Source organism: Lucilia sericata, unplaced genomic scaffold (genome assembly GCF_015586225.1).
Source record: "Lucilia sericata isolate MDLA Ls3-8-SP2 unplaced genomic scaffold, ASM1558622v1 Contig002215F_arrow, whole genome shotgun sequence".
NCBI lineage: Eukaryota > Metazoa > Arthropoda > Insecta > Diptera > Calliphoridae > Lucilia > Lucilia sericata.
Genome location: NW_023996046.1, coordinates 2,194 through 23,526, shown reverse-complemented (window position 1 = coordinate 23,526; position 21,333 = coordinate 2,194). Strand labels below are relative to the sequence as shown.

General features: G+C 31.6%; 4 protein-coding genes across 4 annotated transcripts; 2 read left to right on the top strand and 2 right to left on the bottom strand.

The window, feature by feature from the left end:
- The first annotated feature begins 8,107 nt into the window (after positions 1-8,107).
- Positions 8,108-8,958, top strand: LOC119613623. Its single transcript, XM_037969653.1, has 2 exons — positions 8,108-8,263; positions 8,329-8,958. The coding sequence occupies exons 1-2, from the start codon at positions 8,213-8,215 to the stop codon at positions 8,698-8,700; spliced, it is 423 nt and encodes a 140-aa protein (XP_037825581.1). The 5' UTR covers positions 8,108-8,212; the 3' UTR covers positions 8,701-8,958.
- A 3,825-nt stretch (positions 8,959-12,783) lies between these two features.
- LOC119613616 lies at positions 12,784-13,567 on the top strand. The gene is made up of 2 exons (XM_037969645.1): positions 12,784-12,876; positions 12,935-13,567. Exons 1-2 carry the CDS (start codon positions 12,826-12,828, stop codon positions 13,505-13,507), a joined length of 624 nt encoding a protein of 207 aa, XP_037825573.1. The 5' UTR covers positions 12,784-12,825; the 3' UTR covers positions 13,508-13,567.
- A 1,832-nt stretch (positions 13,568-15,399) lies between these two features.
- Positions 15,400-16,538, bottom strand: LOC119613618. The gene is made up of 2 exons (XM_037969647.1): positions 16,118-16,538; positions 15,400-16,050 (listed from the first exon to the last, which is right to left on the bottom strand). Exons 1-2 carry the CDS (start codon positions 16,166-16,168, stop codon positions 15,478-15,480), a joined length of 624 nt encoding a protein of 207 aa, XP_037825575.1. The 5' UTR covers positions 16,169-16,538; the 3' UTR covers positions 15,400-15,477.
- An 836-nt stretch (positions 16,539-17,374) lies between these two features.
- Positions 17,375-18,491, bottom strand: LOC119613625. Its single transcript, XM_037969655.1, has 2 exons — positions 18,357-18,491; positions 17,375-18,287 (listed from the first exon to the last, which is right to left on the bottom strand). Exons 1-2 carry the CDS (start codon positions 18,408-18,410, stop codon positions 17,766-17,768), a joined length of 576 nt encoding a protein of 191 aa, XP_037825583.1. The 5' UTR covers positions 18,411-18,491; the 3' UTR covers positions 17,375-17,765.
- Positions 18,492-21,333: the final 2,842 nt, after the last annotated feature.

The following is a 21,333-nucleotide window of genomic DNA, read 5'->3' as shown; positions in this document are numbered from 1 at the left end:
TATATAGTCTAGTCTATAGTCTAGTCTATAAGTCTAGTCCTAGTCTCTAGTCTATAGTCTAGTCTATAGTCTAGTCTATAGTCGATTCTAGTCTAGTCTAGAGTCTCGTCTATAGTTCTAGTCTATAGTCTAGTCTATAGTCTATCCTATAGTCCTAGTCTATTAGTCCTAGTCTAGTCTATAGTCTAGTCTATTTACTATAGTCCTAGTCTATAGTCTAGTCTATAGTCTAGTCTATCTAGTCCTAGTACTATAGTCTAGTCTAGTCTAGTCTAGTCTATAGTCTAGTCTATAGTCTAGTCTATAGTCTAGTCTATAGTCTAGTCTATAGTCTAGTCTATAGTCTAGTCTATAGTCTAGTCTATAGTCTAGTCTATAGTCTAGTCTATAGTCTAGTCTATAGTCTAGTCTATAGTCTAGTCTATAGTCTAGTCTATAGTCTAGTCTATAGTCTAGTCTATAGTCTAGTCTAGTCTATAGTCTAGTCTAGTCTATATCTAGTCTATAGTCTAGTCTATAGTCTAGTCTAGTCTATAGTCTAGTCTATAGTCTATCTAGTCTATAGTCTATTCTAGTCTATAGTCTAGTCTATAGTCTATACTATAGTCTAGTCTATAGTCTAGTCTATAGTCTAGTCTATAGTCTAGTCTATAGTCTAGTCTATAGTCTAGTCTATAGTCTATAGTCTAGTCTATAGTCTAGTCTATAGTCTATAGTCCTATAGTCTAGTCTATAGTCTATAGTCTAGTCTATAGTCTAGTCTATAGTCTAGTCTATAGTCTAGTCTATAGTCTAGTCTATAGTCTAGTCTATAGTCTAGTCTATAGTCTAGTCTATAGTCTAGTCTATAGTCTAGTCTATAGTCTTGTCTATAGTCTAGTCTATAGTCTAGTCTATAGTCTAGTCTATAGTCTAGTCTATAGTCTATAGTCTAGTCTATAGTCTAGTCTAGTCTATAGTCTAGACTATAGTCTAGTCTATAGTCTAGTCTATAGTCCAGTCTATAGTCTAGTCTATAGTCTAGTAGTCTAGTCTATGTCTAGTCTATAGTCTAGTCTATAGTCTAGTCTATAGTTAGTCTATAGTCTAGTCTATAGTCTAGTCTATAGTCTAGTCTATAGTCTAGTCTATAGTCTAGTCTATAGTCTAGTCTATAGTCTAGTCTATAGTCTAGTCTATAGTCTAGTCTATAGTCTAGTCTATAGTCTAGTCTATAGTCTAGTCTATAGTCTAGTCTATAGTCTAGTCTATAGTCTAGTCTATAGTCTAGTCTATAGTCTAGTCTATAGTCTAGTCTATAGTCTAGTCTATAGTCTAGTCTATAGTCTAGTCTATAGTCTAGTCTATAGTCTAGTCTATAGTCTAGTCTATAGTCTAGTCTATAGTCTAGTCTATAGTCTAGTCTATAGTCTAGTCTATAGTCTAGTCTATAGTCTAGTCTATAGTCTAGTCTATAGTCTAGTCTATAGTCTAGTCTATAGTCTAGTCTATAGTCTAGTCTATAGTCTAGTCTATAGTCTAGTCTATAGTCTAGTCTATAGTCTAGTCTATAGTCTAGTCTATAGTCTAGTCTATAGTCTAGTCTATAGTCTAGTCTATAGTCTAGTCTATAGTCTAGTCTATAGTCTAGTCTATAGTCTAGTCTATAGTCTAGTCTATAGTCTAGTCTATAGTCTAGTCTATAGTCTAGTCTATAGTCTAGTCTATAGTCTAGTCTATAGTCTAGTCTATAGTCTAGTCTATAGTCTAGTCTATAGTCTAGTCTATAGTCTAGTCTATAGTCTAGTCTATAGTCTAGTCTATAGTCTAGTCTATAGTCTAGTCTATAGTCTAGTCTATAGTCTAGTCTATAGTCTAGTCTACAGTCTAGTCTATAGTCTAGTCTATAGTCTAGTCTATAGTCTAGTCTATAGTCTAGTCTATAGTCTAGTCTATAGTCTAGTCTATAGTCTAGTCTATAGTCTAGTCTATAGTCTAGTCTATAGTCTAGTCTATAGTCTAGTCTATAGTCTAGTTATAGTCTAGTCTATAGTCTAGTCTATAGTCTAGTCTATAGTCTAGTCTATAGTCTAGTCTATAGTCTAGTCTATAGTCTAGTCTATAGTCTAGTCTATAGTCTAGTCTATAGTCTAGTCTATAGTCTAGTCTATAGTCTAGTCTATAGTCTAGTCTATAGTCTAGTCTATAGTCTAGTCTATAGTCTAGTCTATAGTCTAGTCTATAGTCTAGTCTATAGTATGTAGTCTAGTCTATAGTCTAGTCTAGAGTCTAGTCTATAGCCTAGTCTATAGTCTAGTCTATAGTCTAGTCTATAGTCTAGTCTATAGTCTAGTCTATAGTCTAGTCTATAGTCTAGTCTATAGTCTAGTCTATAGTCTAGTCTATAGTCTAGTCTATAGTCTAGTCTATAGTCTAGTCTATAGTCTATAGTCTAGTCTATAGTCTAGTCTATAGTCTAGTCTATAGTCTAGTCTATAGTCTATAGTCTAGTCTATAGTCTATAGTCTAGTCTATAGACTAGTCTATAGTCTAGTCTATAGTCTAGTCTATAGTCTCTATAGTCTAGACTATAGTCTAGTCTGTAGTCATTCTATAGTCTAGTCTATAGTCTAGTAAAGAGTGTAGTCTATAGTCCAGTCTATAGTGTAGTCTAAAGTATAGTCTATAGTCTAGTCTATATAGACTAGACTATAGATTATAGGATAGACTGTAGACTATACTGACATACTACTATGAATAAAAATTAACACATTTTATTTAATAAATTCTTTTATTTTTCAGATATAAGCTTTATATAAAATTTTACATTACATTCCCTTTTTAAACAGTTCAAAGAATCCACTAAAAGCATCAATTTTCTTTTCAGTATTGTCTAGAGTTTTATACTTTTCATACCAATCCAAGGCGGACTTCTCCAGGTGTTCCTTATTCTCCTCAAACATATTTCCCAAATTAGTCTCAAATTTCTTAAATTCGGCCTCGAATTTCGTATCTACTTCACTGCCTTTGTGTTTATTTAATAGTTCCAGGATATAGCTAGATTCTGTCGTGACCTTATCCTCCGGAATGTGGAAATATTTCTCAACCGCATCTGTATACATGTCAATTAAATCCCACACTATGAGTGGATTTTTACTAGATTCATATTTGTCCACATACTGTTTTAATTTGTTCTTAAACTGTAAAATCTCGGGATTTGTTTTACTTAACAGGGACTCATCATTCAAAATACGATTACTGACTACATCTGCTTCGTTGGCATACTGTAGGCCCAAATAAACGAAATTGTCATAGGTATAAAGTAAAAGTTTTTGTTCCGGCGTTGGATTCGCTCTTATTTTCGTATCTTCTTCGGAAGTTTCATAGAATTGGAAAGTATACTCCTCGCGCTTAGCTAAGGTTAATATGGCCTGTTAGAAAAAAAAAAAAATAAATATGAGATTATTAATGGAACACTATTTTTGATTGCCTACCATATACCTGTGTTAAGAACAACACATTAATAAGGTGTAAATTTTATTTGCCACCATGGTAGAGTTACTTGTTAAGTGGTTTCTAAACAACTGATAATTTATAATTGAAAGTCGGCTATATATAAAAATTTCCAATAGATTTAATGCAAGGTTATCATAATTCGTTTAACCCTTAGGAGAACATTTTGTTTATTTTGATCTGCAAACAAAGTACTAATTGTTAAGAAATCATTTAAGTAAAATTTTATGAAAATCAGAAAAATGTACTAAACTATAATAAACAAGTCTATAGTCTAGTCTATAGTCTAGTCTATAGTCTAGTCTATAGTCTAGTCTATAGTCTAGTCTATAGTCTAGTCTATAGTCTAGTCTATAGTCTAGTCTATAGTCTAGTCTATAGTCTAGTCTATAGTCTAGTCTATAGTCTAGTCTATAGTCTAGTCTATAGTCTAGTCTATAGTCTAGTCTATAGTCTAGTCTATAGTCTAGTCTATAGTCTAGTCTATAGTCTAGTCTATAGTCTATAGTCTAGTCTATAGTCTAGTCTATAGTCTAGTCTATAGTCTAGTCTATAGTCTAGTCTATAGTCTAGTCTATAGTCTAGTCTATAGTCTAGTCTATAGTCTAGTCTATAGTCTAGTCTATAGTCTAGTCTATAGTCTAGTCTATAGTCTAGTCTATAGTCTAGTCTATAGTCTAGTCTATAGTCTAGTCTATAGTCTAGTCTATAGTCTAGTCTATAGTCTAGTCTATAGTCTAGTCTATAGTCTAGTCTATAGTCTAGTCTATAGTCTAGTCTATAGTCTAGTCTATAGTCTAGTCTATAGTCTAGTCTATAGTCTAGTCTATAGTCTAGTCTATAGTCTAGTCTATAGTCTAGTCTATAGTCTAGTCTATAGTCTAGTCTATAGTCTAGTCTATAGTCTAGTCTAAAGTCTAGTCTATAGTCTAGTCTATAGTCTAGTCTATAGTCTAGTCTATAGTCTAGTCTATAGTCTAGTCTATAGTCTAGTCTATAGTCTAGTCTATAGTCTAGTCTATAGTCTAGTCTATAGTCTAGTCTATAGTCTAGTCTATAGTCTAGTCTATAGTCTAGTCTATAGTCTAGTCTATAGTCTAGTCTATAGTCTAGTCTATAGTCTAGTCTATAGTCTAGTCTATAGTCTAGTCTATAGTCTAGTCTATAGTCTAGTCTATAGTCTAGTCTATAGTCTAGTCTATAGTCTAGTCTATAGTCTAGTCTATAGTCTAGTCTATAGTCCAGTCTATAGTCTAGTCTATAGTCTAGTCTATAGTCTAGTCTATAGTCTAGTCTATAGTCTAGTCTATAGTCTAGTCTATAGTCTAGTCTATAGTCTAGTCTATAGTCTAGTCTATAGTCTAGTCTATAGTCTAGTCTATAGTCTAGTCTATAGTCTAGTCTATAGTATAGTCTATAGTCTAGTCTATAGTCTAGTCTATAGTCTAGTCTATAGTCTAGTCTATAGTCTAGTCTATAGTCTAGTCTATAGTCTAGTCTATAGTCTAATCTATAGTCTAATCTATAGTCTAGTCTAGTCTATAGTCTAGTCTATAGTCTAGTCTATAGTCTATAGTCTAGTCTATAATCTAGTCTAGTCTATAATCTAGTCTAGGAGAACATTTTGTTTATTTTGATTTGCAAACAAAGTATTAATTGTTAACAAATCATTTAAGTAAACTTTAATGAAAATCAGAAAAATGTACTAAACTATAATAAACAAGTCTATAGTCTAGTCTATACTAGTCTATAGTCTAGTCTATAGTCTAGTCTATAGTCTAGTCTATAGTCTAGTCTATAGTCTAGTCTATAGTCTAGTCTATAGTCTAGTCTATAGTCTAGTCTATAGTCTAGTCTATAGTCTAGTCTATAGTCTAGTCTATAGTCTAGTCTATAGTCTAGTCTATAGTCTAGTCTATAGTCTAGTCTATAGTCTAGTCTATAGTCTAGTCTATAGTCTAGTCTATAGTCTAGTCTATAGTCGTCTATAGTCTAGTCTATAGTCTAGTCTATAGTCTAGTCTATAGTCTAGTCTATAGTCTAGTCTATAGTCTAGTCTATAGTCTAGTCTATAGTCTAGTCTATAGTCTAGTCTATAGTCTAGTCTATAGTCTAGTCTATAGTCTAGTCTATAGTCTAGTCTATAGTCTAGTCTATAGTCTAGTCTATAGTCTAGTCTATAGTCTAGTCTATAGTCTAGTCTATAGTCTAGTCTATAGTCTAGTCTATAGTCTAGTCTATAGTCTAGTCTATAGTCTAGTTATAGTCTAGTCTATAGTCTAGTCTATAGTCTAGTCTATAGTCTAGTCTATAGTCTAGTCTATAGTCTAGTCTATAGTCTAGTCTATAGTCTAGTCTATAGTCTAGTCTATAGTCTAGTCTATAGTCTAGTCTATAGTCTAGTATATAGTCTAGTCTATAGTCTAGTCTATAGTCTAGTCTATAGTCTAGTCTATAGTCTAGTCTATAGTCTAGTCTATAGTCTAGTCTATAGTCTAGTCTATAGTCTAGTCTATAGTCTAGTCTATAGTCTAGTCTATAGTCTAGTCTAGTCTAGTCTAGTCTATAGTCTAGTCTATAGTCTAGTCTATAGTCTAGTCTATAGTCTAGTCTATAGTCTAGTCTATAGTCTAGTCTATAGTCTAGTCTATAGTCGAGTCTATAGTCTAGTCTATAGTCTAGTCTATAGTCTAGTCTATAGTCTAGTCTATAGTCTAGTCTATAGTCTAGTCTATAGTCTAGTCTATAGTCTAGTCTATAGTCTAGTCTATAGTCTAGTCTATAGTCTAGTCTATAGTCTAGTCTATAGTCTAGTCTATAGTCTAGTCTATAGTCTAGTCTATAGTCTAGTCTATAGTCTAGTCTATAGTCTAGTCTATAGTCTAGTCTATAGTCTAGTCTATAGTCTAGTCTATAGTCTAGTCTATAGTCTAGTCTATAGTCTAGTCTATAGTCTAGTCTATAGTCTAGTCTATAGTCTAGTCTATAGTCTAGTCTATAGTCTAGTCTATAGTCTAGTCTATAGTCTAGTCTATAGTTTAGTCTATAGTCTAGTCTATAGTCTAGTCTATAGTCTAGTCTATAGTCTAGTCTATAGTCTAGTCTATAGTCTAGTCTATAGTCTAGTCTATAGTCTAGTCTATAGTCTAGTCTATAGTCTAGTCTATAGTCTAGTCTATAGTCTAGTCTATAGTCTAGTCTATAGTCTAGTCTATAGTCTAGTCTATAGTCTAGTCTATAGTCTAGTCTATAGTCTAGTCTATAGTCTAGTCTATAGTCTAGTCTATAGTCTAGTCTATAGTCTAGTCTATAGTCTAGTCTATAGTCTAGTCTATAGTCTAGTCTATAGTCTAGTCTATAGTCTAGTCTATAGTCTAGTCTATAGTCTAGTCTATAGTCTAGTCTATAGTCTAGTCTATAGTCTAGTCTATAGTCTAGTCTATAGTCTAGTCTATAGTCTAGTCTATAGTCTAGTCTAGTCTAGTCTATAGTCTAGTCTATAGTCTAATCTATAGTCTAGTCTATAGTCTAGTCTATAGTCTAGTCTAGTCTAGTCTATAGGTCCTAGTCAAGTCTAGTCTAGGCATAGTCTAGTCCTATCTAGTCTATAGTCTAGTCCTACGTCCTAGTCTATAGTCTAGTCTAAGTCTAGTCGTATAGTCCTTAGTCTATAATCTAGGCCTATAGTCTAGTCTATAGTTCTAGTCTATAGTCTAGTCCTATAGTCTAGTCCTATAGTCTAGTCTATAGTCTAAGTCTATAGTCTAGGCTCTATAGTCTAGTCTATAGTCTACTCTATAGTCTAGTCTATAGTCTAGTCTATAGTCTAGTCTATAATCTAGTCTATTAATCTGTCTATAGTATATCTATAGTCTAGTCTATAATCTAATCTATAGTCTAGTCTATAGTCTAGTCTATAGTCTAATCTATAGTCTAATCTATAGTCTAGTCTATAGTCTACTCTGTAGTCTACTCTGTAGTCTACTCTGTGGTCTAGTCTATAGCCTTTAGGCTGGGTCTATAGTCTAGTTCACAGGCTAGTATATAGTATAGTCTAGAGTCTAGTATAGTCTGTAGTCTAGAGTATATTTCTAGTCTAGTCTGGTCTACAGTCTAGTCTATAGTACACTCTAGAGACCAGTATATAGTCTGTAGTATATTTCTAGTCTATAGTCTGGTTTTTGAGTAAGTAGTTTATAGTCTATTTTAATTTTGATATTTGGTTAAAATTTTCCGACATCGTTTATTATATCAAGCTTCCCTGAAATCCTACCTTCACGCCACATATTTATCAATATTACAAAAAAAAACCAAACAAATAGTTACTTATTTAAAATAATAAACAAATTCTCCCAATTTATTGACATTTGTTCATTAAATTTAAATGTTATTGAATTACTTATAAGAATTTTATAATATTTCCCAAGCTCTATAACCTTCTTATCAAATAGAAAGAAAAATAATAAAATAATTTAATTACATTAATTTCAAATCTTTTGATTAAAAAATTTAATTGTGCCATGGATTATGGTTTGTTTTAAAGTTTACAATATGTATATTATATAGATTTAATTCTATTATAAATAAAAACAAATCGTGATAACCTTTAAAATAAACAAAACAAATACAGATGTTAAGACTAGGCAGAGAAATTTATAAAAATCAGCGTAAATTATAACTCATCAGTTCTTCACACAACATAAAGCAGACAAGACAAGAAATGAAGACGTATCAAATATTTGTAATATTTCTGATTTTCAGTCTAACACCAGTAAGTTATACTTAAACACATTTGATTATTTAAAAATCAATTTAGATGAAACATTATGTTTTCAGACAAGTTTTGGCAGAAACACACCAAATCTATATGCTGTCGAAGAGCAAATACGCACTGATACATCACCTCGTAAACCAGTTTTAGTTTATGCTTTCGACAATCTCGCTTCGTTAGGCAAAGAATATATTGCCAGTGGTGCACAAATCTCTCGTAATATTCTTAAAGATGAGGACCTCGCCTCAAATGATAAACCTGAAGTAGAAATCTTTAAAAATAATTTAAAACAATTTGTTGAAAAATATGATAACTCTAACAAAGATGTACAAGAAATTTGGAATTTAATAGAAGTTTACGGCGATATTTGGCAAAAATATTATAAAATGCCCGAAGAGAAGAAGTCGCCAGAAGCGAAATTTATTTGGATTTATTAAACAAATACGGTTGTGAAAATAACAATATAGAATATGCCAATAAATTCCATGTTTTTTGCTGATGGCCTTGTTAACAAGTTTGAAGAGTCTAAGGATGAGATAGATAAGGGTTCGTTGATATGGTTGGAGCATTTTAAGGCCTCAACTAAATTTGGTGAAAAATTCGCTGGCGTACTGGAATATGTAATAACAATGGGTTAATTTAGCAAAAAATCTGTGTAAAATTAATTTGAATAAAATAAATAACCAGAAGAAAAATTTTGGAATTATTTTGAAAGTTCTTGAAAATGGGACAAATTGGTTCTACTGAATAAATATTGGAAAACTAAAATCACAATAGAATTTTGCACAAGCTAGTCGGACCATATTTCAACTTAGTCCTTATGGTCTTATACCCATCGATAAAGTTTATTAATCCGCTAAGAAGCACCTTCTGATTTTATTAAGCTATGTCTGTCCGTGGGTCCTTTGTTCATATATATACATCCTGTAGTCATAGTACATATTGAAATTTTGAATATAATTCGATGAAAGTTGACACATGTCATCACAGAAGAACCCTATCGGTTTTCGCTGACAGCGTTCCATTCGTTAACCTAGACTTCATATAGTAGTCTAGTCTAGTCTATAGTCTAGTCTATAGTCTAGTCTATAGTCTAGTCTATAGTCTAGTCTATAGTCTAGTCTATAGTCTAGTCTATAGTCATAGTCTAGTAGTCTAGTCTATAGTCTAGTCTATAGTCTAGGTCTAGTCTAGTCTATTAGTCTAGTCTATAGTCTAGTCTATAGTCGAGTCTATAGTCTAGTCTATAGTCTAGTCTATAGTCCTAGTCTATAGTCTAGTCTATAGTCTAGTCTATAGTCTAGTCTATAGTCTAGTCTATAGTCTAGTCTATAGTCTAGTCTATGGTCTAGTCTATAGTCTAGTCTAATGTCTAGTCTAGTCTATAGTCTAGTCTATAGTCTAAGTCTATAGTCTAGTCTATAGCCTAGTATATAGTCTAGTCTATAGCCTAGTATATAGTCTAGTCTATAGTCTAGTCTATAGTCTAGTCTATAGTCTAGTCTAGTCTAGTCTAGTCTAGTCTAGTCTATAGTCTAGTCTATAGTCCTAGTCTATAGTCTAGTCTATGGTCTAGTCTATAGTCTAGTCTATAGTCTAGTCTATAGTCTAGTCTATAGTCTAGTCTATAGTCTAGTCTATAGTCTAGTCTATAGTCTAGTCTATAGTCTAGTCTATAGATGCTAGTCTATAGTCTAGTCTATAGTCTAGTCTGTAGTCTAGTCTATAGTCTAGTCTATAGTGTAGTCTATAGTCTAGTCTATAGTCTAGTCTATAGTCTAATCTATAGTCTAGTCTATAGTCTAGTCTATAGTCTAGTCTATAGTCTAGTCTATAGTCTAGTCTAGTCTATGGTGTAGTCTATAGTCTAGTCTATAGTCTAGTCATAAGTCTAGTCTATGTTAGTCTATAGTCTAGTCTATAGTCTAGTCTATAGTCTAGTCTATAGTCCTAGTCTATAGTCTAGTCTATAGTCTAGTCTATAGTCTAGTCTATAGTCTAGTCTATAGTCTAGTCTATAGTCTAGTCTATAGTCTAGTCTTAGTCTAGTCTATAGTCTAGTCTATAGTCTAGTCTATAGTCTAGTCTATAGTCTAGTCTATAGTCTAGTCTATAGTCCTAGTCTATAGTCTAGTCTATAGTCTAGTCTATAGTCTAGTCTATAGTCTAGTCTATAGTCTAGTCTATAGTCTAGTCTATAGTCTAGTCTATAGTCTAGTCTATAGTCTAGTCTATAGTCTAGTCTTAGTCTAGTCCTATAGTCCTAGTCTATAGTCTAGTCTATAGTCTAGTCTATAGTCCTAGTCTAGTCTATAGTCTAGTCTATAGTCCTAGTAGCTTATAGTCTACTCTATAGCTACTCTATAGTCTACTCTATAGCCTACGTCTATACTCTACTCTATAGTCTAGTCTATAGTCTAGTCTATAGTCTAGTCTATAGTCTAGTCTATAGTCTATTCTAGTCTATAGTCTATTCTAGTCTATAGTCTATTCTAGTCTATAGTCTATTCTAGTCTATAGTCATTCTAGTCTATAGTCTAGTCTATAGTCTAGTCTATAGTCTAGTCTATAGTCTAGTCTAGTAGTCTAGTCTAGTAGTCTAGTCTATAGGCTAGTCTATAGTCTAGTCTATATTCTAGTCTATAGTCTAGTCTATAGTCTAGTCTATAGTCTAGTCTATAGTCTAGTCATATTCTATTAGTCTATAGTCTATTCTAGTCTATAGTCTATTCTAGTCTATAGTCTAGTCTATAGTCTAGTCTATAGTCTAGTCTATAGTTTAGTCTATAGTCTAGTCTATAGTCTAGTCTATAGTCTAGTCTATAGTCTAGTCTATAGTCTAGTCTATAGTCTAGTCTATAGTCTAGTCTATAGTCTAGTCTATGGTCTAGTCTATAGTCTAGTCTATAGTCTAGTCTATAGTCTAGTCTATAGTCTAGTCTATAGTCTAGTCTATAGTCTAGTCTATAGTCTAGTCTATAGTCTAGTCTATAGTCTAGTCTATAGTCTAGTCTATAGTCTAGTCTAGTCTATAGTCTAGTCTAGTCTATAGTCTAGTCTATAGTCTAGTCTATAGTCTAGTCTATAGTCTAGTCTATAGTCTAGTCTATAGTCTAGTCTATAGTCTAGTCTATAGTCTAGTCTAGTCTATAGTCTAGTCTATAGTCTAGTCTATAGTCTAGTCTATAGTCTAGTCTATAGTCTAGTCTATAGTCTAGTCTATAGTCAGTCTATAGTCTAGTCTATAGTCTAGTCTATAGTCTAGTCTATAGTCTAGTCTATAGTCTAGTCTATAGTCTAGTCTATAGTCTAGTCTATAGTCTAGTCTAGTCTATAGTCTAGTCTATAGTCTAGTCTATAGTCTGTCTATAGTCTAGTCTAGTCTATAGTCTAGTCTATAGTCTAGTCTATAGTCTAGTCTATAGTCTGGTCTATAGTCTAGTCTATAGTCTAGTCTCTAGTCTAGTCTATAGTCTAGTCTATAGTCTAGTCTATAGTCTAGTCTATAGTCTTGTCTATAGTCTAGTCTATAATCTAGTCTATAGTCTAGTCTAGTCTATAGTCTAGTCTAGTCTATAGTCTAGTCTATAGTCTAGTCTATAGTCTAGTATATAGTCTATATAGTCTATAGTCTAGTCTATAGTCTAGTCTATAGTCTAGTCTATAGTATAGTCTAGTAGTCTATAGTCTAGTCTATAGTCTTTAGTCTATAGTCTTAGTCTATAGTCTAGGTCTATCGTCTAGTTCCTAGTCTCGGTCTATAGTTAGTCTATAGTCTAGTCTATAGTCTAGTCTATAGTCTAGTCTATAGTCTCAGTCTATAGTCTAGTCTATAGTCTTAGTCTTATAGTCTAGTCTATAGTCTAGTCTATTAGTCTAGTCTATAGTCGAGTCTTCTAGGTCTAGTCTATAGTCTCGTCTATCGTTCTAGTCTATAGTCTAGTCTATAGTCTAGTCTATAGGTCTAGTCTATAGTCTAGTCTATAGTCTAGTCTTAGTCTAGTTCTAGGTCTAGTCTATAGTCTAGTCTATAGTCTAGTCTATAGTCTAGTCTATAGTCTAGTCTATAGTCTTAGTCTAGTATATAGTCTAGTCTATAGTCTTGTCTATGGTCTAGTCTATAGTCTAGTCTATAGTCTAGTCTATAGTCCAGTCTATAGTCTAGTCTATAGTCTAGTCTATAGTCTAGTCTATGGTCTAGTCTATAGTCCAGTCTTTAGTCTATTGTCTAGTAAAAATAAAGTGTCCATAAATTTACCGGTTGAGGGATGTTCTATTCGGCATGGCCGAATAGAACATCCCAACTTGTTTTTCTATTATTTAAATGTTGATAACCTTTAGCGAAACAATGAAGGGTCTTCCAAAATTTAGACAATATTTTCTGATAGTTAATATGAACATTTGGTTAGATAAGCTTAAGAAAACTGAACTTTTCTATTAATTAATTAAAAGTTGCACAAATGTTGACACACCCTGTACATTATATTTATCTGTATAAAAAGCATAAGGTCTTTATAGAAACTTAACAGTTCTGTAGAAACCTTTAAGTTAACAACACAAAAATGAAATTTAATAAAATATTGGTCATAGTTGTGGTCTTAAACTTACAACAGGTAATTTCAAAATTAATTTGAAACACAAATTCACTAATAATATTTGTTCTCCACACAGTCCACATTCGCAAAACACGTAGAAGAAAATGAAATAACCTCATTCGAGGAGAAATTTCGTAACGATCCCTCACCACGTATACAACTTCAGGACTATGCATACGATAATCTCTGTTCATTAATCAAAGATTATGCCGTCCGTTTTGTTCCTATTAGTCGTAATATTCTTAAAGATGAAGCCCTCTTGAGCAACCAAAAACCTGAAGTGTTAGTATTTAAAAAAGAATTAACGGGTTATGTGGAAAACTATGAGATATCCAAGAAAGATGTAATAAGACTTTATAGTTCAATGGGACCTTTTCTGAAAACTATCGATGATTATATACACATGCCTGAAGAGCGAATGTCTTCTGAATCGAAATTTATTTTTGAATTATTAAATAAGTACGAATATGAAAATCTCAATATGGAATTTATGAAGAAATTTGATGTGTTCGTTAATAGCTTTATTGATAAGTTTGAAAATGCTAAGGAGTATATGAGTAAAGAGTTATTAGAATGGTTTGAGGAATTTAAAACTCGACCTAAACTTGATAAATTCAATGATATTATTATTTATATTATGATAGCTTAATATTAAGAATATAAAAATGTTTTTTTTTTATTTTTTAATAAAGGAAAGTTTTTATTTCATAAAAAACACGACCTTGAAACCTATGATCTTTTTCGTCATTAATGTGAACTAGAGGCCAGCCACTACTCTTGGCTGTATACTATCCTAACTACAGCCCAGATAATAGTAAAATTTTTTACTATAGTCAAAACTTATTAATATTCTAATTAAATAGGTTCCATCTATAATTTAGCTTACAGTCGAGACTGGTATATAGTCCTGTATGGAGTCAATATTCAAAATGACAGTTCCGTCAATAGTCAGGCTAGACTGTAGGCTAGTCTATACATAAATTAGAGCTAAAGGGAACTATGTCTAGAGCAGACTATATGCTTGACTATAGATTAGACTATATACCAGACTACAGGCTATAAACTAGATTGTAGACCAGAATATAGAATAGACTACAGATTAGAATAACATATAGACTAAAGTACTAGACTAGATTACCAACGATTTTAGTCTAGTCTATAGTCTAGTCTATAATTCTATGGGTAGTCTATAGTCTAGTTTATTGTGTAGAGTATTAGTATAGGTTGTATTATAGTCTGAAGCCTAGTCTATAGCCTAGACTGCAGTTCTGTCAACAGTCTGATCCAGCTAGTTAGGTAGTAGTTAGTTAGTTAGTTAGTTAGTTAGTTAGTTAGTTAGTAGTTAGTTAGTTCGTTAGTTAGTTAGTTAGTTAGTTAGTTAGTTAGTTAGTTAGTTAGTTCGTTAGTTAGTTAGTTAGTTAGTTAGTTAGTTAGTTAGTTAGTTAGTTAGTTAGTTAGTTAGTTAGTTAGTTAGTTAGTTAGTTAGTTTAGTTAGTTAGTTAGTTAGTTAGTTAGTTAGTTAGTTAGTTAGTTAGTTAGTTAGTTAGTTAGTTAGTTAGTTAGTAGTAGTTAGTAGTTAGTTAGTTAGTTAGTTAGTTAGTTAGTTAGTAGTAGTTAGTTAGTTAGTTAGTTAGTTAGTTAGTTAGTTAGTTAGTTAGTTAGTTAGTTAGTAGTAGTTAGTTAGTTAGTTAGTTAGTTAGTTAGTTAGTTAGTTAGTTAGTTAGTTAGTTAGTTAGTTAGTTAGTTAGTTAGTTAGTAGTTAGTTAGTTAGTTAGTTAGTTAGTTAGTTAGTTAGTTAGTTAGTTAGTTAGTTAGTTAGTTAGTTAGTTAGTTAGTTAGTAGTTAGTTAGTTAGTTAGTTAGTAGTTAGTTAGTTAGTTAGTTAGTTAGTTAGTTAGTTAGTTAGTTAGTTAGTTAGTTAGTAGTTAGTTAGTTAGTAGTTAGTTAGTTAGTTAGTAGTAGTTAGTTAGTTAGTTAGTTAGTTAGTTAGTAGTTAGTTAGTTAGTTAGTTAGTTAGTTAGTTAGTTAGTTAGTTAGTTAGTTAGTTAGTTAGTTAGTTAGTTAGTTAGTTAGTAGTTAGTTAGTTAGTTAGTTAGTTAGTTAGTTAGTAGTTAGTAGTTAGTTAGTTAGTTAGTTAGTTAGTTAGTTAGTTAGTTAGTTAGTTAGTTAGTTAGTTAGTTAGTTAGTTAGTTAGTTAGTTAGTTAGTAGTTAGTTAGTTAGTTAGTTAGTAGTAGTTAGTTAGTTAGTTAGTTAGTTAGTTAGTTAGTAGTTAGTTAGTTAGTTAGTTAGTTAGTTAGTTAGTTAGTTAGTTAGTTAGTTAGTTAGTTAGTTAGTTAGTTAGTTAGTTAGTTAGTTAGTTAGTTAGTTAGTTAGTTAGTTAGTAGTTAGTTAGTTAGTTAGTTAGTAGTTAGTTAGTTAGTTAGTTAGTTAGTTAGTAGTTAGTTAGTTAGTTAGTTAGTTAGTTAGTTAGTTAGTTAGTTAGTTAGTTAGTTAGTTAGTTAGTTAGTTAGTTAGTAGTTAGGTGGGTAGGTAGGTAGTAAGTAAGTAAGTTATAAGCATTCAAGCGTTTATTGCCGAACATTTTCTTTTATTTAATATTTTCAAACACTTTCTCTTAAATTAATTCATTCTTATAATATAATGCATTATGGCAGGATATCTGTCCCCAAATTTATTTAAGGTCTTAAAATGATCCAACCATTCCAAAGAGTGCTTATCCATATGCTCCTTAGACTCTTCAAACTTCTTTATTAAATCATCAGCAAACTCATGGAACTTCATAACAAATTCGATATTGTTACTTTCGCAGCCGTATTTCTTTAATATTCCCAATATAAGCTTTGTTTCGGGAGTCTTTTTCTTCTCAGACATCTTGAAATATTTTTGCACAATATTGCCATAAACTTCCATTAAATTCCAAATAGTTTGTACATTTTCGTTAGAGTTATCATACTTTTCGATAAATATGTGTAAATCATTTTTAAATTTTTCCACTTCAGGTTGTGAATTGGTTGCGAGGGATTCATCTTTGAGAATATTACGACCGATTTGTACAGATCTGGCGATATATTCTTTACCCAATAACCCGAGTTGGTCGAAAGCGTAAACCAAAATTTGTTTTTGAGGCGAGGTACTACTATGAATTTGTTTTTCGAGAGCAAGCAGGTTTGGATTGTATCTGCCAAAACATGACTGGAAAGAAAACAGTTTTTTTTTTATTATTTTATTTTAGAGCAAAGTTTGTTTAAATACAACTTACCGGTGTTAGAAAGAGAATTACAAAAATTACAAAGATTTGATTGGTCTTCATTTCTTGTGTTGTTTGATTTAAGTTGTGTAAAGAACTGACAAATTTAAATTTATGCTGATTTTTATAAATTGCTAGCAGGTTTTAAACAAATTTTTTTGTTCAAATACTTTATAAATTTTCACGATGTTTTCAAATATATACTAAAACTCGTATACCCGGGTTACTTCACTATACTAGTCTACATTATGTTAGAATTTTCAATGAAATTTTAATAACCAAGTACTAAATATTTGTAATATGTAATTCTAGGTTCCGAAGTTTGGCCAGTGCGATGATGAATCGGTCACTCACTAACCTTAGTCTTTTATTTTCTTTATGGAAGAGATTAATTAAATTACACTCTTCGTAATTTCATATTTTAAATTAATTACTTTACAATAACAACGAAACGAAATAAAAACAACTAACTAACTAACAACTAACTAACGAACTAACGACTAACTAACTAACTAACTAAAACAACTAACTAACTAACTAACAACTAACTAACTAACTAACTAACTAACGAACTAACTAACTAACTAACTAACAATAACTAACTAACTAAAAACTACAACTAACGAACGAACTAACTAACGAACTAACGAACGAATAACTAACTAACTAAACAATAACTAACTAACGAACTAACTAACTAACTAACTAACTAACTAACTAACTAACTAACTAACAACGAACTAACTAACTAAACAAACTAACTAACTAACTAACTAACTAAACTAACTAACTAACTAACTAACTAACTAACTAACTAACTAACTAACTAACTAACTAACTAACTAAACTAACTAACTAACTAACTAACTAACTAACTAACTAACTAACTAACTAACTAACTACTAGACTATAGACTAGACTGCAGTCCAGACTATAGTCTAGACTGCAGTCCAGACTATAGACTAGACTGCAGTCCAGACTATAGACTAGACTATAGTCCAGACTATAGACTACACTATAGTCCAGACTATAGACTACACTATAGTCCAGACTATAGACTAGACTACAGTCCAGACTATAGACTAGACTATAGTCCAGACTATAGACTAGACTATAGTCCAGACTATAGACTAGACTATAGACCAGACTATGGACTATGCTATAGTCGGGACTATAGACTAGGCAGACTATAGACAGTGATAAATTTTCACATTGTGCCATGGATTGTATCAATCAGTTTTTCTTAAAAAAATGAATCATCAACATTAGTTAAATTCCAAGATCTTATAAATAATAAAATTGTTGTTTATTTGCAAAACTTTAGCATTAATCAAGAATTAATAATAATTGTAATTATTCTTAAAACAAAGAAAAAAATAGAGTATTGAAAAAATAGAAATAAAAACTCAAATCTGATATGGGCATAATTTATTTGGCTATTCAACCTTTTTCTCCGCGATTTCTTAGTTAGTACACAGAACATAATTTCAACTGTGCAATGTCAACTTTGGAAACTCTCAGTTTTTCTACGGGATCAAAAAATGTAAAGAATTTCTCGAAAGCATTAATTTTATCATCATAATCCTTGAGGGCTTTAAACTTCTCATACCATTCCAGTATTAATTTGCTGGCTTTATCCTCATCCTTAATCATATCCTCTTTAAGTTCTTCTAATTCTTTTCGAAATTATCCACAAAACATTAAAGTATTTCTCGAAATCATTATCTAAATCTTCGGAACCATATTTCCTCAGAAGGGATAAAATTAATTTTGAGTCCACATTAAGATCTGACTCATTCAATTCGTAGTAAAATGAAGTAGTATTGGAATACAATTCCGCTAAATCGAATAATTCGTCTAGTCCATCGCATAACGAATATTTCTCTTCAAATTGTGTTAAATTCTTTTTAAATTCTTGGACTATCGCCGATTTAGAATTCAAAATTTCCGGATCTTTTTGTAAATGTTCACTGATATTTTTTGCCGTTTCAGCATATTGCAACGAGAGTTGCTGGAAAGCTCTTACAGTAAATTTAAGCAATTGATTTGTGGGTGTTAGTTGGCTGTCAGTTTCCGAAGGTTCCATGCCATCATATTTGGTCTTTTGTAGACACAAATCTTGAGCTTTTAAAAGCTTTATCTCAGAGGTTCGATCTTGAGGTGAGGGTTTGGACCAGGTAAGCTATTAAATTAATTAAATCAAACTGTTAATTTTTTCTTAACTGAAAATTATGTGTAAAATTTTTCTTACTTGTAGTAAAACTATAGAAATTATTAAAATATATATTATATTTCGCGTAAACATTTTCCTTTATAATTTAATCTTTAGTCTAGGCCGGCTGTAATACAAATAAATTATAAATCTTTATTTATTTACAGTTATTGTTGCATTTAGATTTAATTTCTATTTTACATAGTTCAGGGCAAGGTTATCTTGAAAAGCTCTTTTTGCAGTTATATAGAAATACACTTTTAATTATTTTTACTGATAAAGTTTATACATACACACGTACACAGATATGTATATTTATGTAAAAGATCCATTATAAACAAATTTAGAGGTGACTTTTAGAGAAATGTATAGTAAACTGTAGTAAAAATTAAGTCTTAAATATAAAAAACTTTTACTTTTTTTAAACAAACAATAACTTCCAGTCAAGATTAGATTATATACTCATAGTCCATAGCTATAACATAGACTATAGACCGAGAAATAAAAGTCAATCTATAGTCTATAGTCTAGTCTATAGTCTAGTCTATAGTCTAGTCTATAGTCTAGTCTATAGTCTAGTCTATAGTCTAGTCTATAGTCTAGTCTATAGTCTAGTCTATAGTCTAGTCTATAGTCTAGTTATAGTCTCTATAGTCTAGTCTATAGTCTAGTCTAGTCTATAGTCTAGTCTATAGTCTAGTCTATAGTCTAGTCTATAGTCTAGTCTATAGTCTAGTCTATAGTCTAGTCTATAGTCTAGTCTATAGTCTAGTCTATAGTCTAGTCTATAGTCTAGTCTATAGTCTAGTCTATAGTCTAGTCTATAGTCTAGTCTATAGTCTAGTCTATAGTCTAGTCTATAGTCTAGTCTATAGTCTAGTCTATAGTCTAGTCTATAGTCTAGTCTATAGTCTAGTCTATAGTCTAGTCTATAGTCTAGTCTATAGTCTAGTCTATAGTCTAGTCTATAGTCTAGTCTATAGTCTAGTCTATAGTCTAGTCTATAGTCTAGTCTATAGTCTAGTCTATAGTCTAGTCTATAGTCTAGTCTATAGTCTAGTCTATAGTCTAGTCTATAGTCTAGTATATAGTCTAGTCTATAGTCTAGTCTATAGTCTAGTCTATAGTCTAGTCTATAGTCTAGTCTATAGTCTAGTCTATAGTCTAGTCTATAGTCTAGTCTATAGTCTAGTCTATAGTCTAGTCTATAGTCTAGTCTATAGTCTAGTCTATAGTCTAGTCTATAGTCTAGTCTATAGTCTAGTCTATAGTCTAGTCTATAGTCTAGTCTATAGTCTAGTCTATAGTCTAGTCTATAGTCTAGTCTATAGTCTAGTCTATAGTCTAGTCTATAGTCTAGTCTAGTCTATAGTCTAGTCTAGTCTATAGTCTAGTCTATAGTCTAGTCTATAGTCTAGTCTATAGTCTAGTCTATAGTCTAGTCTATAGTCTAGTCTATAGTCTAGTCTATAGTCTAGTCTATAGTCTAGTCTATAGTCTAGTCTATAGTCTAGTCAGTCTAGTCTATAGTCTAGTCTATAGTCTAGTCTATAGTCTAGTCTATAGTCTAGTCTATAGTCTAGTCTATAGTCTAGTCTATAGTCTAGTCTAGTCTAGTCTATAGTCTAGTCTATAGTCTAGTCTATAGTCTAGTCTATTGTCTAGTCTATAGTCTAGTCTATAGTCTAGTCTATAGTCTAGTCTATAGTCTAGTCTATAGTCTAGTCTAGTCTATAGTCTAGTCTATAGTCTAGTCTAGTCTATAGTCTAGTCTATAGTCTAGTCTATAGTCTAGTCTATAGTCTAGTCTATAGTCTAGTCTATAGTCTAGTCTATAGTCTAGTCTATAGTCTAGTCTATAGTCTAGTCTATAGTCTAGTCTATAGTCTAGTCTATAGTCTAGTCTATAGTCTAGTCTATAGTCTAGTCTATAGTCTAGTCTATAGTCTAGTCTATAGTCTAGTCTATAGTCTAGTCTATAGTCTAGTCTATAGTCTAGTCTATAGTCTAGTCTATAGTCTAGTCTATAGTCTAGTCTATAGTCTAGTCTATAGTCTAGTCTATAGTCTAGTCTATATAGTCTATAGTCTAGTCTATAGTCTAGTCTATAGTCTAGTCTATAGTCTAGTCTATAGTCTAGTCTAGTCTATAGTCTAGTCTAGTCTATAGTCTAGTCTATAGTCTATAGTCTAGTCTATAGTATAGTCTAGTCTATAGTCTAGTCTATAGTCTAGTCTATAGTCTAGTCTATAGTCTAGTCTATAGTCTAGTCTATAGTCTAGTCTATAGTCTAGTCTATAGTCTAGTCTATAGTCTAGTCTATAGTCTAGTCTATAGTCTAGTCTATAGTCTAGTCTATAGTCTAGTCTATAGTCTAGTCTAGTCTATAGTCTAGTCTATAGTCTAGTCTATAGTCTAGTCTATAGTCTAGTCTAGTCTATAGTCTAGTCTATAGTCTAGTCTATAGTCTAGTCTATAGTCTAGTCTATAGTCTAGTCTATAGTCTAGTCTATAGTCTAGTCTATAGTCTAGTCTATAGTCTAGTCTATAGTCTAGTCTATAGTCTAGTCTATAGTCTAGTCTATAGTCTAGTCTATAGTCTAGTCTATAGTCTAGTCTATAGTCTAGTCTATAGTCTAGTCTATAGTCTAGTCTATAGTCTAGTCTATAGTCTAGTCTATAGTCTAGTCTAGTCTAGTCTATAGTCTAGTCTATAGTCTAGTCTATAGTCTAGTCTATTGTCTAGTCTATAGTCTAGTCTATAGTCTAGTCTATAGTCTCTATAGTCTAGTCTATAGTCTAGTCTATAGTCTAGTCTATAGTCTAGTCTATAGTCTAGTCATAGTCTAGTCTATAGTCTAGTCTATAGTCTAGTCTATAGTCTAGTCTATAGTCTAGTCTATAGTCTAGTCTATAGTCTAGTCTATAGTCTAGTCTATAGTCTAGTCTATAGTCTAGTCTATAGTCTAGTCTATAGTCTAGTCTATAGTCTAGTCTATAGTCTAGTCTATAGTCT

Excerpts from the sequence above, each read along its gene's own strand:
- LOC119613618 (XM_037969647.1), bottom strand. The coding sequence starts at position 16,168 with ATGAAGACCAATCAAATCTTTGTAATTTTTGTAATTCTCTTTCTAACA. Across the intron at positions 16,051-16,117 it reads TAATTCTCTTTCTAACACCG|TCATGTTTTGGCAGATACAA; the intron begins GTAAGTTGTATT and ends TTTTCTTTCCAG.
- LOC119613616 (XM_037969645.1), top strand. The coding sequence starts at position 12,826 with ATGAAATTTAATAAAATATTGGTCATAGTTGTGGTCTTAAACTTACAA. Across the intron at positions 12,877-12,934 it reads TGGTCTTAAACTTACAACAG|TCCACATTCGCAAAACACGT; the intron begins GTAATTTCAAAA and ends TTCTCCACACAG.
- LOC119613623 (XM_037969653.1), top strand. The coding sequence starts at position 8,213 with ATGAAGACGTATCAAATATTTGTAATATTTCTGATTTTCAGTCTAACA. Across the intron at positions 8,264-8,328 it reads TGATTTTCAGTCTAACACCA|ACAAGTTTTGGCAGAAACAC; the intron begins GTAAGTTATACT and ends TTATGTTTTCAG.
- LOC119613625 (XM_037969655.1), bottom strand. The coding sequence starts at position 18,410 with ATGTTTACGCGAAATATAATATATATTTTAATAATTTCTATAGTTTTA. Across the intron at positions 18,288-18,356 it reads TTTCTATAGTTTTACTACAA|CTTACCTGGTCCAAACCCTC; the intron begins GTAAGAAAAATT and ends TTAATTTAATAG.